A 15250-nucleotide genomic window follows, 5' to 3' on the forward strand; every position below is an offset into this window, starting at 1 on the left:
ATATGATCGTAAATTCAGTGCCTGAGACCTTGCATTTCTGACCAGCCCTAGATGACGCTGCTGCTGTGGGGCCTCAGACACACATGATAACTACATATACAAGGAAAGGACTCAGGACTCAGTCATTACGAATCGGGGCTTGTGACAACACTGCATTATTCCCCTTCGCCCCCTAAGGCATTTCTCAGGCTCAACTCACAGATTCAGTGAAGCCAGCACCGCAGCCACTCTGGGTCATCTCAACAGCCAAAGGAATGTGAGTATGTTTTTATAAAGCAAACTGAGAGGTTGGCTTCCCAGATGAAAATGCAGATTGTTCCTCATGTGCTCCCCCAGGCACACTAAGGGTCCCTGTTTTGATGACCCAAGGCTCCTGAGGTGGACAAACAGTCCTGGGAAACAGAACAGAAACAAGAAGCTGGGAATCCCAGGAGCAGAGGAGCAGACAGCCAGCCTGGGGTGGTGGGTGGTGGGGGAAAGATAGTCACTCTGGTCACAGTGAATCTATTGTGCATATAACCAGGGGGTAAACAGAGATGGACAGCGCAAGCTTGGCCATGATGAATGTGACTGCTTGCACAGGGGGCCAGGGTGGTTGGCCATGGAGCGTAGGGAAGACTACCAACTCTGCTCTTAGCACCAGCTCCAAACACATTACAGTGAGTGCTGCCTGCCCCAGACCAGACGTCCCCTCTGCTGTCATGTGAGCCTGGAGTCAAGTCTGCCAGAAGAGGAAAGCTGGACAACCTACATGGTCATCCAGACTTCTATTGTTGGAAAGAATGAACTCTCTCAGACCTCCTTCTAGGAGAACTTCAGGCTGGGGGAGGGGGGTCATCACTCCTTCAAAGAGCCCCAGACCAACCAGCCTCCAGCTGCATACCCTGACTCCCAGGGAGTTCATTCCCACCAAAATCAGCCCGTTCCAGGGTGGTAAAGATCTCACCTCTAGAAAATATGAAACTGCTCTAGAGCTGGTTGCCCTCACCCCTCAACTTCTTAGGGGCCCCATAGCTCTGTGTCCCCTGCCTTCCACACTCCTTCCTATTTAGTCTAGATTTCCTCTAAGCATTTCCTCTGGCCACCACACAGCTTGTCCCCGTGTTCCATGTGAGTGTGGTGGTCAGCCCTGTCCAGTGCGGACAAGGGAGGTCTGGGCTGTGACAGAAAGCAGCACCCAGCAGGAGGACCCAGACTCTGAGGCAGATGTGACCGTGTTGGTAGTTCCCATTGCTCCAACCAATCATTACCAGGGGTGTGCTGAGGTGCCAGGGGCATGGCAGTAAGGACGGGGAGGATTTGCTCATGTCCCGAATGGTCTCAGCCCCTGTCCTGCTGTTCTCAGACCATGGAGCTGGGCTGTCCCCTCTCCATGAATTGTCCAACATCTGGGCATTTTAAGAAAGAACCCTTAGATTCCCAAGGGTGTGGAGAGCTCTGCTGATGTTTGCCATCACAGTCTTATCTCAGAGACAAAACTGCTGAGAAACATAGGGTCTGTCTCTCATGGTCTGCAGGAGAGGCAGAAGTAGCTCCACTTTAGCCTGGTGAGGGCTGGCCCCTGATCTTTCCCCAGACTGGCCTGGAGTTAGAACCATCACTGGGTCAGTTCCTGATAGCATCAGGGGCTTAATGATTTCTGAAATTAAAAATGAGTAAAATAGGGGTGGAAAGTGCAAGATTAGATATGTGAGCCAGTGCAGGAATGGCCCAGCTCAAGACCATCCCTGTGGGAAGGGAGAGCATGTCCTGCAAAATAAGGACAGGGAGATGGAAGCCATCCTTACACTGAAGACTCTCAGCTCGGCAGGACCACTTGAGTCATTGATAGCCTACGGTGAACAATGTCAGATCCGTGATCTCCAAAGAAGAAGGTTTAGCTTCGGGACCAGGGACCAGGCTTGATCACTCAGGAGTTTTTGCATAGCAGAGTTTTATGAAAGTAAGAAAAGGGCCAGAGAAAGCTTCTGACATAGACATCAGAAGGGGGACAGAGAGTGCCCCCCTCACTAGTGTCAGCAAGGGAGTTATATACTTTTTAATTAGTTATTACAATGAAACAAAAGAATGTCTCAAGGTTGTAAAGATCTTACTAGACCCACTCCCATAATTTATATTTTAAGATAACAGGATTAGCCAGAAGGTTTTCAGGAAGGAAAAACTTTCCTCAAGCAGGATACATTGCTGTTATATAATCCTTACTAAGGAATGTAGAAGAAGAAAAAATAAGTTTGTCCTTCCCTCCTCCTTGAGAATTCCAGACCCCTATCTCCTCTTTGAGAACCCCAGACCCCTCTCTCCTCCTCAGGGGCCCTGGAATTCTTATCAACCTGCCTAGGAATTGACTCTCTCATTCCCCCACCCTTTTCTTTTAGGAGAATAATGTTGCCAAGAGGCAGCCTTGTTTATTATTTATTATTCACAAATCTTATTATGAGATAAGATTATTCATAAATATTATTCATAAAACTAGTCTCCATTTATCATTTGATTTGTTAATACACAAAATAAGAGTGTTGCATGGGCTGTTACAGGAAATTAATAGCCCCCGCTCCTTTAAATTCTCAATTATGGGTTTTAACCCTTCCTTAACCTTTTAGTGGGTACTGCTTCTGATGTGGAAATAGGTGATGATCTTTGAGCTTGATAAAAACAGGAACAGCATTTTGTGCTCGACACACAGTTTTTCCATCAGCCCACACTTTAGGACTTACATTTTATTTAACTAATGGGAGAGAAGGAGCAGGCTCCACATTTGTGAAAACAGAGGGCTGGAACTTGCTCAGTATATCCCTCTCCAGAAGGGGTGAGGGAGACTCCAGCGCGAATGGAAACTCAGGAGAAAATAGTGCAGAGTCCCAGTTGCAGCTTAAAGGCTCACTGAAATAATAACATTTGGCTTGTCCAGATAGTCCCATTACGGTAGTGGATCAGAAGAAAAGCAGGCCAGGGGCTTCAGTGAGGACAGAGAAATTTGCCCCAGTGTCCAAAAGAAAATTGACTGATTGGCCCTCCACAGTTATTAATACCCAGGGTTCCTCAAGTGATATTAGGATGGGGGTTTGTGTGGGGACCCCTGGACACCTTCAGTCCTGATTGTCCTGACAGTCTGACCCCTGGGGCTTACACCTCAGAGGACAGTCTATCCTCCAGTGTGGTCCCTTGCAGACCAGACATGGAGCCAGGGGTGGCTTAGATGCCTGAGGGCAATCCTGCTTGAGATGCCCCTACTTTCCACAGTGATAACAAGTTCACCCCTTTTCACCTGGGTCCTTCTGGGCCTTTTTCTCTTCAGGCTGATTCATAGCAGTTCTCACAGCCATCACTAGAGCCTGGGTCTTTTCTTTGGTTCTTTTCTGTTGTCATTTTTCCTCATTTCTCTACTGTAATACACTGTCTGAGCCAGCTGCAACAGTTTTTCTAAAGATTGATTTGGTCTGAACGCCTGTTTTTGTAACTTACAGCAGATACCTGGAACCAACCGAGTGAGAAGTCTATCTTTTGAGATTATTCCTCCTCTGCAGTTTCAGGATCAACGTCAGCAAACTTGCAGAGAGCCTCCCAAAGTTATCTAGAAATTTACCAGGAGTTTCCTTCTCATCCTGTTCTATGTCAGCCAACTTAGCATAAAGTCTTAGTGTGTGTTGGCTTGAACAGCTCAAGATTATATCTGGCAAAGCAGTTCTGATCCCACCTTCTTTTAGCCATGTTACAGTCCCAGTCTGGCTCTGTCATGGGAACTGCTTGGCTCCCAGTAGGGAGGAGGGCTATTTCATGTTCCCTCTTTCCCCTTATCTCACGTTCAAGCCATTGATCTCCAAAAGCAGCAGCTTCCCTCAGACCTCGAGCTCTCAAGTCAGGAGTCAGCATCCGTCCCAAGACATGTATTATATCTCTCTAAGTAAGCTCATAAAGTAACGTTAGTCCCATAAAAACTTCTGTGTACTTTTTGGATCCCCTAAATAGTCATGGCCACAATTGGAACTGTTTGAATATCTACCTAGACTGAGGCAACCCCTCCTAGAAGGGTGCCCTGAGTCTCAGCCTGTTCAGTTGGGAACCCCAGATACAGGGGCAAAGTAAGAAGACTGGAGGGAAAGTTTCACATCCAAATCTGCACCCTTAGGACCCAACTCTGGCATATCTCGCAGAGAGATAAAGAACAACACATATGGTACTTCCACTCATTTTCTCTTGTTTTCTACAGAACTGGTCTAGTTGTAAAACAGTATCGTAATTGAGAGGCCATTTAACCGGCCAGTGTTCCCTGTCTTCCAACAGATACTGTGCCCATTCGGTATCACAGACGAAGATCAGGTGTGTCTTTTTAAATTCTGGGGATCAAACTTGTCCCAGTTTTTTTTTTCTTTTTAATACATTTTAAAGGAGTGGTTTTGGAACTGCTAGCTCCCATCTGTAAGAAAGAAAAAAGTAGCATCCACAGCCATGGCTTCTTTCCATTGGAGGCATCCCTCCCTGCTCTAAATGGGGGTATAGACAGACTTTCCACCGAAGCTTTCTTTTCCTGGTTGGACTTGGTCTGTCCCTTACCAACACAGGCGCCTTGCTTGTCCCTCCCGGTTCTTCACGGAGGAGTCAGGGTGGAGATGCACCAGGTCTCCTGCATCAGGAGATGCATCAGGTAGACCTGATGGCATCCCAGATTGACTTCTAGCTCCTTACCACCAAGATCTTTGTTTGACTTGTCCTTTTCTCTGATGCCACCCAGAGTGTAACAGAGTAGCTGTCCCGGAATGTTTCCCAAGCTAGGACTACTACGGGAAGCATCAGTGTTCCATGAGCGCATTCACATTCCTGAGTACAACCCTGACCACAGTAGAAGCAGTGAGTCACAAAGGGATGAACAACGATCAAGATGTCCCGTCTGAGTATCACCATGCTAGTATATGTGATAGTGAAAGAGGTGGTGGAGGGTCGGCCAGCGAGGAAAAAGTGAACTTTGTCCTCAAGCTACTAGGACCAATCCTTCCGGTTCATTTCCACAGATTCCACAAAAAGAATATCCAAGGAGTTGAGACAAAGGCCACCAGAGAGCCTCCTCTGGTCCACTAACAGCACTAGCAAAGGAAGAAGCCCATTGCACTTCCAATCTGACCAGATCCTGCAGTTCCTGATCTGTGTCCTCAAAAACCTCATGGTCACCAGCAGCCCTTCTGTCCACATAGATTGGAGGCACAGCCGTGACAAAGACTCACTTTTAGGACTCTGGCCCCTGAGGCAGGCAGCCGAGAGAGTGACCTCTAACTTGAGAGATATTCCTGAAGCTAGAGTTCCACCTAGTTCCCAAACTTGCTGCTGGAACTAGGGTTCCACCTCGCTCCATGCATGCTCCTAGTAACTTTCTAGCAAGGCTAAGCACTTCCATACAGGGGCTCTTAGTAAAAGTACACAAAAACAGCATGGATCACAAGTCCCTTGAAAGTTTATGACCTGACAGATTATGTTAGTGGTTTTAATTCCCCAATTACAAAATGGTCAAAGAGACCAAGAAAAGGTGACTGAGAAAGGAAAGTTTGGTCCCACGTGATTTGCCCATCTCTGGCCACTCCCTTTGCAGGGATGTTGGGTGTCTCTTGGCATTGGCAGGTCGATATAAACCCCCGACAAGGTTCCCCTTTCTGGGGCTTCCATCAGTCATTATGCAGCACTGTGAAACCACAGAGCAAGTCTCATCACTTGCTTCCTGCAGGGCATGTCATTCATTCACAAAAGCACATGGAAGAGTTAGTAAAGCAGAAAACGTGCATAGTGAGAAAGAAGAGAGTCTAGAGCTCTGATCATTCCTACGTTGTCCTGAAGATCCTGGATGAGCCCCCAGAATGATAGCTTACGGTGAACGGTGTCAGATTCATGACTTCTGAAGAAGAAGATTTAGCTTTGGGGCCAGGGACCAGCCTTGATTGCTCAAAAGCTTTTGCATAGCAGAGTTTTATTAAAGTAAGAAAATGGACAGAGAAAGCTTCTGACATAGACATCACACGGGGGATTGAGAGTGCCTCCCTCGCTGGTCTAAGAAAGAGAGTTATATACTTTTTATATTGGTTATTACAATAAATCAAAAGAATGTCTCAAGATTGTAAAGATCTTACTAGACTCACTCCCATAATTTACATGTTTCAGACAACAGGATCACCCAGAAGGTTTTCAGGAAGGAGAAACTGTCCTCAGGCAGGATATATTGTTGTCATAAAATCCTTACTAAGGAATGTAGGGGGGAAAAGTTTGTCCTTTCCTCCTCCTTGAGAATTCCAGACCCTTATCTCCTCTTTGAGAGCCCCAGACCCCTCTCTCCTCCTCAGAGACCCCAGACTTCTTATCAATCTGCCTAGGAATTGACTCTTTCACCACCTCATACCAAACACTAGGCGTCCTCCACAGAGGGAGTGCTCTAATCATACTTTGTTGTTGCTGTTCAGTCACTAAGTCATGTCCAACTCCTTGCGACTCCATGGACTGCAGCACATCAGGCTTTCTTGTCCTCCACTATCTCCTGGGATTTGCTCAAACTTATGTCCATTGAGTTGGTTATGCCATCCAACCATCTCATCCTCTGTTGCCCCCTTCTCCTCCTGCCTTCAACCTTTCCCAGCATCAGAGCCTTTTCCAATGAGTTGGCTCTTTGCATCAGGTGGCCTAAGTATTGGAGCTTCAGCATCAGTCCTTCCAATGAATATTTAGGGTTGATTTACTTTAGGATTGTCTCGTTTGATCTCCTTGCAGTCCAAGGGACTCTCAAGAGTCTTCTCCAACTCCACAGTTCAAAAGTATCAGTTCTTTGGTGGCTGGCCTTTTTTATGGTCCATGTATACTTAGGAATTGGCGAATTAGAGGAAATGTTCATGTTTCAGGTCAGTTGGAGCTCATCTGGAAGAAGAGTGGGTATCTAGCTGTCCCTTGGTCGGGGGCAGTGGGTCACTGAAGGGATCCTGTTCTCCAAAAGAATACAACCTTGTGACCTTGACCTGCAACTTCTCATTGCCTCCCACTTGCTCTCTGCTGTCTGCCACTTGTTGCCTAGCTGAGATCCATGTCACCCTATGGGAATGGAAACCTCTCAGTGATGCCTCTGCAGGAGTTCGTGCTGGATGGATTTGCGGGTGGCCCACAGACTCAGGCCCTGCTGTTTGCTCTGTTCCTGGCACTGTATGTGGTGGACGTCCTGGGGAACCTCACCATGATCGTGCTCATCACCCTGGATGCCCGTCTGCACTCCCCAATGTACTTCTTCCTCAAGAACCTCTCCTTCCTGGACTTGTGCTACTCATCTGTCATCTACCCCAAGGCCCTGTTTGACTTAATGTCGTCAACCAAGGTCATCACCTTTGCAGGATGTGTCACCCAGTTCTTCTTCTTCTCCACCATGATCACCACTGAGGGATTCCTCTTGGCTGTGATGGCCTATGACCGCTTCGTGGCCATCTGCAGCCCCCTGCGCTACCCCATCTCCATGCGCCCCTCGGTCTGTGCCCGTCTGATGCTGGGCTGCTACTGTGCGGGCTCCTTCAACTCCATCCTGCAGACCAGCTTCACATTCAGCCTCCCGTTCTGCAGCTCCAACCACATCGACCACTTCCACTGTGATATGCTCCCTCTGCTCAAGCTTGCCTGTGCTGACACTACCACCAATGAGCTGGTCATGTTTGTCATCTGTGGCCTCATCATTGTGGGCACCATACTTGTGATCCTCATCTCCTATGGCTACATCACAGTGACCATCCTGAAGATGCGCTCAGGAGGAGGGAGACACAAGCTCTTCTCCACCTGTGGCTCCCACATGACAGTTGTGTCTCTCTGTTATGGGACCCTTTTTGTCATCTATGCCCAGCCGGGAGCTGTGCAGTCCATGGAGCAGGGCAAGGTGGTCTCTGTCTTCTACACCCTGGTCATCCCGATGCTCAACCCCCTCATCTACAGTCTGAGAAACAAGGAGGTGAAGGATGCCCTGTGGAGACTGGGGCAGAAACACACAGCCACGTGAAGGAGGGTGACTGGAGAGACTGGTTTTCCTGAGGGCAGGATAACAGGGCTTTGGAGGAGGCACTAGGTTTAGTTTGAGGAATTAATTCCTCATTCATTTAATTTATTCTTTCATCCTATATTTTATTTAATCCTTCTTGGAAGCATATCCTGGAAAAAAAAAACTGCAAGTGTGAGATGCAAAATGAATAAGGCATTTACTTGCAAACAGAAAATTAATATCCTTAAAGGGTAAGACTCCAATCTCAAAGTCTGGGTAACAGAGTGGGCAGAGTGGTGAGCAGAGGGTCTCTGAAATAGCATATGTGTCCAAATTCAACATCCTTCACTGAAGACATGAAACTACACAAACTCTGATGCCTCCTCCTTCACTTCACTTCACTGAATCTATGTAGATATGTGCTCTGCATTCTCCCCTCGACCTCCCAGAAGTGGGGCATTGGTAGGCTCAGCCTTGCCCCTTCCTTGGTGATAACATGGGGGTCAATTATGGGAAGTTAGGAAGACCATGCTTCCCCTCAATCCTGCAGTGGGACTGTTCCTCCACCTCCCCCTTCTGTTCACTGATGCTACCACCCAGCAAGACAGCATGGAGCACCTGTGCTCCTGCGTTAGACGTTCCTAGTGCTCCCTGTCCTGGGTTTCTCCCCTTGGGAGCCCCAGGGATGCCCGACATCCATAGCTCCACTGATCCCTCACCACACCGCCTGACAGGTGACAGTGTCCTGGCAGGTTAAGACCACAGAACACAGTGCTTTGTTAGCACAGGTATCTCCGAATAAGGAGGAAGGTCCTGGTATCTATTGCAGAGGCAGGAGTTAGAGAGGAAGGCGCACTTTCTTGCAGAGAGCACAGCCCCCTGCTCTCTGTCCCACACTCCCCAGGGCTGCCTGGACCCTCAGTCCTGACTTGCCTGTTCAGAGATCCATCTTCATTGCTCCCTGGACTCAACACACAGCCTGGACTCAGAGCTCAATGGCCTCCTTGTCATAGCTCCCTAGAGTCACCCACTCCCATGGTCACTACCAGAAGGTGGTCCCCTGGACATTGTATGGTCTGTACCCTATATGGTCAGTGGGGATGTGCCCTGCCTCTCTGATCACACCTCTCCATCTCCCTGCTCTCCTGCTCAGGAGAACTGTGGGCGAGGGGCTAGAGCACCCAAGTCATCAGACTATTGATCACCATTACTGAATGGATAGATAATCCAAGGTCTCTTCTGGATTCTTGATCCCATTGTCTCATCTTTGGGCTCCAAAATTAATTCTAAGTCTTCCAGAGATCACTGTATTCCTCTCACATAATGCCTTCACTCTGAGGAGTGCCTACAATTTTCCATTCCCAAATGACATGCCTCCTTATCATCTCATGCTATTATATAATTCTATCTCCTACTCTCTCTTTCTTCATTTCTTTTATTCTCCTCATCCTCCTCCTCTTTTCCTCATCTTTCTCCCTTCCTTCTTTCTCTCTCTCTCATCTGTTTTATTTTTGTCATTTCATGGAATATCTTCATTTAAATTTGTAAATGAAAGAAAAAGCACAATATGTTGTATGCAACTCTAGATTTCTCATCATTATGTCAAATTAATGGTACAAACAGAAAGAAATCTGTGGATCTTAGAAGATCATTAATGCTAAATTTGACTAAATAAGGAAAGCTTGTCTGATTTTAGATTGAGGAGAAATTCTCAAACAGTCTTAGAAAGAATGATTTTTAAAACCCTACAGGTTGGCTTTACCCCTGGTTGATCTTTACAGTGAAGATCACTGTACAGTGTTAGAAGTGGTTTATTTGGCTTTTTATCCTGTTAATGCTTTGCAAGCTGCTGGTACACAGTAGGTTCTTAGTTCACACCTAACCTACTGCCTGATTACAATTTGAGTTCAGTGTTAACTAGTCATTGAACCCCAAAATATGCATGATGCATCTCTAGTTTTTATTGCCCTTAAGTGGACAATAAACCCATTACATTTCAAGACCATACTGTAGTTTTGACGTTGATTCTATACTAACTTTTATAAGTTTCTACCTTTTTATAATGCAGGAAATAGCATTTTTTGTTGTAACTAATTTTGAGAGTGCAGTTCAGTAGTGTTTAGCATAGTCACCTTGTTGTATATCAGATCTCTGAACTTTTTGTATATCAGATCTCCAATATTGCAAACCTGAAACTCCATGCCCCTAAACAATAACTCCCTGTTTCCCCATTACCGCCACCACTGGCAGCCACCATTCTACTTTCTGTCTCTACAAATGTGACTTCTTCAGATGCCCGAGATAAGTAAAACCTACAGCATTTGTCTTTTTGGGTTTGGTTGTTTCACTTAGCATAGTGTCCTCAAGATTTAACCATTTTGCAGCATCTGACTGGATTTTCATCCTTTTTAACGCTGAATAGTATTCCATCACACGTGTATATTTTGTTTGCCTCGTCATCCACCAAGGAACACTTGGGTTGCCTCCACCTTTAGACTAAGCAGAAGAGTGTTGCCATGTAAATGGGCATGCAAATATCTGTTAGAGAAACTACCTCTTTTCTTTCTTTTCTTTTTTTGTTTTAGTATATATTCAGATGTTTGTTTGCATCATATAGCAATTCTTTTTTAATTTTGGGAAGAACCCTATATTACTCTTCATGGTAGATGTACCATTTTTCTTCCCATCAACAGTGCAAAATCATTGCAATTTCTCCACATAATAGCCATCACATGTCCTTTTCTCTTTCAGGTCAGCCATTTAATGATTGTAAAGTATTATCTCTTTATTGTTTTTATTTCTCTCGTGATTGGTGATTTGAGCATTTTCTTATATGTTTGTTGGCAATTTGTAGGTTATCTTTAGAGAAATGCCTTCAAGCAATATGAACATTTTAAATAAGGTTATTGGCTTCATTGTAGTAATTTTTATGTATTCCAAATATTATCCTCTTATTGGACATTTGCAAACATTTTCCCCATCCCACAGGTTGCCTTTCCACACTGTTGTTCATATTTAAGTCTTTAATGAACATATTTTTAAGTTTGATATCATCCCACATGTCTATTCTCACTTTTATTTCGTATGCTATTGATGTCATATCCAAGAAACCATGCCCAAATCTAAGATTATTAAGCTTTTCTCTTATGTTTTTTTCCATGGATTTAAGAGACTTGTGTCACCCATTTAGGTTTTTATTCCATTTTAAGGTAGTTTTTGTTCATGATGCAAGGTAAAGGACCAACTTCATACTCGTGTACATACACAGCTAGTTTTCTGATGCCATTTGTTGAAGAGGCTGTGTTTTCTCCATGGGACATTTGTTGAAGGTCATTTGACTAAAACCATGAAGGTTCACTTCTGAGCTCTCTATCCTGCCCCACTGTTAAATCAGTCTGTCTTTGTGCTAATACCCTACTGTTTTGATTACTGTAGCTTTTAATGTTAAGAAATAAAGAAGTCTGAGACCCCCAAATTTCTTTTTAAGTTGGTTTTGGCTATATAGCCTCCCTGAGACTCCATATGAATTTAAAATGTAATTTCATTTTCTAGAAAAAATAGCATTGTGATTTTGATAAGGGTTGCATTGAATCTCAGAACACATTGGGTATTATTGTCATCTTCCAACTCATGCACTTAGGATATCTTTCATTTATGTTGAATACCTTTAATTTCTTTCAGCTATGATTTCTAGTTTTATATCCCTAAGTCTTTTGTACCCTTGGCTAAGTTTAGTCCTTAGTATTTTATTCTTTTTAATATTTTTGTAAATGGATTGGTTTTATTAATTCCTTTTTATGTAGTTCATTAATAGTGCATATTGATACTTCTGACTTTAATGTATTGATTTTATATATTGACACTTTGCTAAATTTTGTATTTCTAACAGATTTTTCATGGATATTTGGAGTTTTGTATACATAATATCATGTCATCTGTAAATAGAGATATTTTTAAATTCTTTATCAACTTGGATCTCTTTTATATCTTTTTCATGCTTACCTGCTTTAGTCAGGACCTCCAGTACTATGTAAAACAGCGGTTTTACTATGTTTTACTATGTAAAACAGTGGCAAGAGGCATTCTTATTTTGTTCCAAATCTTAGAAGAAAAGCTTTTACTAGTGAGTATGATGTTAGCTGTGGGAGTTCATATATGGATTTCATTAAGTTGAACTTTTTCTTTCATTTTCTATTTGTTTTTTAATATACAATGAAAGGGAATTGAATTTTTAAAACATTCACCTGCATTAATTGAGCTGATCTTGGGATTTTCCCTCATCATCCTCTTAATGTACTTGGTTACAGTCTTTGATTTCCAAAACATCACAAGTTTCATGGTATTTACTTACATACTAGTCAGTAATACTATTTTCTCTCTCCTCACCCCATATTTTTATGTGTCATGCACATAAGTGTTTGTTGTCATCAAAGCAGTTATTTAGCAGGAAAGAGAATAAATATCTTGTTGTATCACCTTGACTCAAACTTCACACAGAAAAAAAAAAATCCCTGATACCTTCCCCATACTCTTTACCATTCCTCCTGAGCCCACCTGGATGCAGGGCTTTGCCATCTCCCATCGAACAATGGTAAGCATTGACTGAAAGGGCCCATTGCCTCCACTTGGCCTCTTGTCAACTCACCTTCACTGCCATCATCAAAGAGAATTGTTTGAGAAATAATCAAAATACACAGACAAATTTCCACCTGGTGAGACTGATTTCAGTGGGTATAGGTTTGGCATCAGTGGCTCAGATCTGCCAAACAGTGTCTCTCATGGAGGAGCCAGGTCAGTGGTCTGATGAGAATGTGGTGGTTCCACTTGTGTCAGATGTTTCCAGGGTTCCTGCCCCATCTCACCAATGGCATGGATGACATTGTCATTAGAGATGATCACCTAGACCTCCAGCCACAGCATCCACCTTCCTAGTCGCAGAATGGAAGACACGAATATTTATATTTATACAAATATACTTACTTTATAATACATTATATTTATACTTCTGAATACTTTTATTTATAATACAAATGCCATATTTATACTAATATTATATAATATATAAAATACTAAAATAAAATCCACTTCTGGAACTTTCCGTCACCCAAACCGAGACAAAGAAATTTGTCTAAATCCCATTTCTTGTCCTCCAAAGTTAAATACTATCTTGACTCTAAAATCAATGCCATTAATTCTTGGTAGAATTTACATACAACAGAGCAAATTGATTCTAAAACAGGATCAGTTCAGCTTAGTCGCTCAGTCATGTCTGACTCTTTGTGACCCCATGGACCACAGCACTCCAGGCCTCCCTTTCCATCACCAACTCCCGGAGTTTACCCAAACTCATGTCCACTGAGTCAGTGATGCCATCCAACCATCTCATCCTCTGTCATCCCCTTCTCCTCCTGCCCCCAATCCCTCCCAGCATCAGGGTCTTTTCCAATGAGTCAGCTCTTCGCATGAGGTGGCCAAAGTACTGGAGTTTCGGCTTCAGCATCAGTCCTTCCAATGAACACCCAGGACTGATCTCCTTTAGGATGGACTGGTTGGATCTCCTTGCAGTCCAAGGGACTCTCAAGAGTCTTCTCCAACACCACAGTTCAAAAGCATCAATTCTTCAGCCCTCAGCTATCTTTATAGTCCAACTCTCACATCTACACATGACTACTGGAAAAACCATAGCCTTGACTAGATGGACCTTTGTTGGCAAAGTAATGTCTCTGCTCTTTAATATGCTGTCACCTTACTAGACAACACCATGGTCATGGAACACTTTATAGACTGCTTCAGTCCCATGGAACCAGGGCCTCTTAAAAGAGAAGCCTTACCTTTTTCAGTTGTGTAGAGTAAGGGGATGGCAAAATGAATAAGAATAGAAGAAAGGGAGTCTCTATAATGTAAAAATAACATGAAAATTAATGAAGTTGAGAAAAAAAATATGTCTTCCTACTCAAGAATCCTTTTCTAGATATACACTTTAGAGGGGGAAAAATATCCATTGCATAACAAGCAGTATTGAAAAACCAAATAAAAATGAAGCAACCTAAATGTCTCTCTAAAGAAGATTCTGCAAGTAATTAGGGTATGTTTTCATGTTTAACACAATTGAAATAAGTGAGCTAGAACATGGAAGGGTTGGGAAAGGTGATCGAGGTCCCTGCAGAGTGCATTTTGACATGAAGCTGGAGAGGTGATACACCCCTGAGATAGGAGAGTGAATGTGTGTTGCTGACCTTGCCAGGTAAAAGCACTACCCTCTTGTGTCAGTTGTCAGGGCCACCGCAACTAATTAACACAAAGTTGGCAACTTATAGCGATAGGAACTTACTCTCTCATGGGTCAGGAGGATAGATATCCAAAATCAAGTTTTCAGCATTTCCTGCTGCCTTTTAAATTTCTCTGAAAAAATTCTCCCTTGCCTTTTCCCAGGGTCTGGAGGCTCCTGGTATCCCTGGCACTCCTTCCCGTTGCTGTATTGCTCTCACCTCTGTTCGTCTTTACACGCCCTTTGTCTCTATGTCTCTGTGTCCTTCCCTCCTCTTATAAGGAAATCAGTCACTGGATTTACAGTCCACCTAATCCAGCATGACCTCATCCTAACACATTCATTTTGAAAGACCCTATTTTCAAATAAGATCATTTTCTTATTTTCAGGGTGGACTTTTTTTTGGAGGGAGACACTATTCCCATTATCATAGTGATGTTCTCTATGCTCCAGGGGAATTTACATTCTACAGTTTCTGAGTATAGTGTTCTATCTATACCCAACAATCTCATTTAGGTAATATATTGAATCAAATCTAACATATGACTGCAATTTTTCTGTTTGCTTATCAGTTACTGAGACAGTATGATAAGCCATGATTTGAATGTTTGCACTTCTTTCTAATTCTGTCATATTTTCCTTTAACACTTAATCTTTTTAGTTTCATACAAATTTAAAATTTTCACATCATCCACTTGAATATTGAGTATTGAAAATTGGATTTTCATTATAAGTCAGTCAGTGTTATTCACTCAGTCATGTACAACTCTTTGTGACTGTATGGACTGTAGCCTGCCAAGCTTCTCTGTCCATAGAATTCTCCAGGCAAGAATGTTGGAGTAGGTTGCCATTTCCTTCTCCAACTTCATTATATGTCCTTTTATTGAAAAAGACACATATACCCCAATGTTCATCACAGCATTATTTACAACAACTAGTACATGGATGCAATCTAGATGTCCATTGACAGATGAATGGAGAAAGAAGTCATGGTACATGTATGC

General features: G+C 43.5%; 1 protein-coding gene across 1 annotated transcript; it reads left to right on the plus strand.

Moving 5' to 3' along the window:
- Positions 1-7048: 7048 nt before the first annotated feature.
- Positions 7049-7999, plus strand: LOC122428364 (olfactory receptor 12-like). The gene has a single exon (XM_043448348.1). It carries the CDS (start codon positions 7049-7051, stop codon positions 7997-7999), a length of 951 nt encoding a protein of 316 aa, XP_043304283.1.
- Positions 8000-15250: the final 7251 nt, after the last annotated feature.

This window comes from Cervus canadensis, chromosome 2, assembly GCF_019320065.1.
Source record: "Cervus canadensis isolate Bull #8, Minnesota chromosome 2, ASM1932006v1, whole genome shotgun sequence".
Taxonomy (NCBI): Eukaryota; Metazoa; Chordata; class Mammalia; order Artiodactyla; family Cervidae; genus Cervus; species Cervus canadensis.

Excerpts from the sequence above, each read along its gene's own strand:
- LOC122428364 (XM_043448348.1), top strand. The coding sequence starts at position 7,049 with ATGTCACCCTATGGGAATGGAAACCTCTCAGTGATGCCTCTGCAGGAG.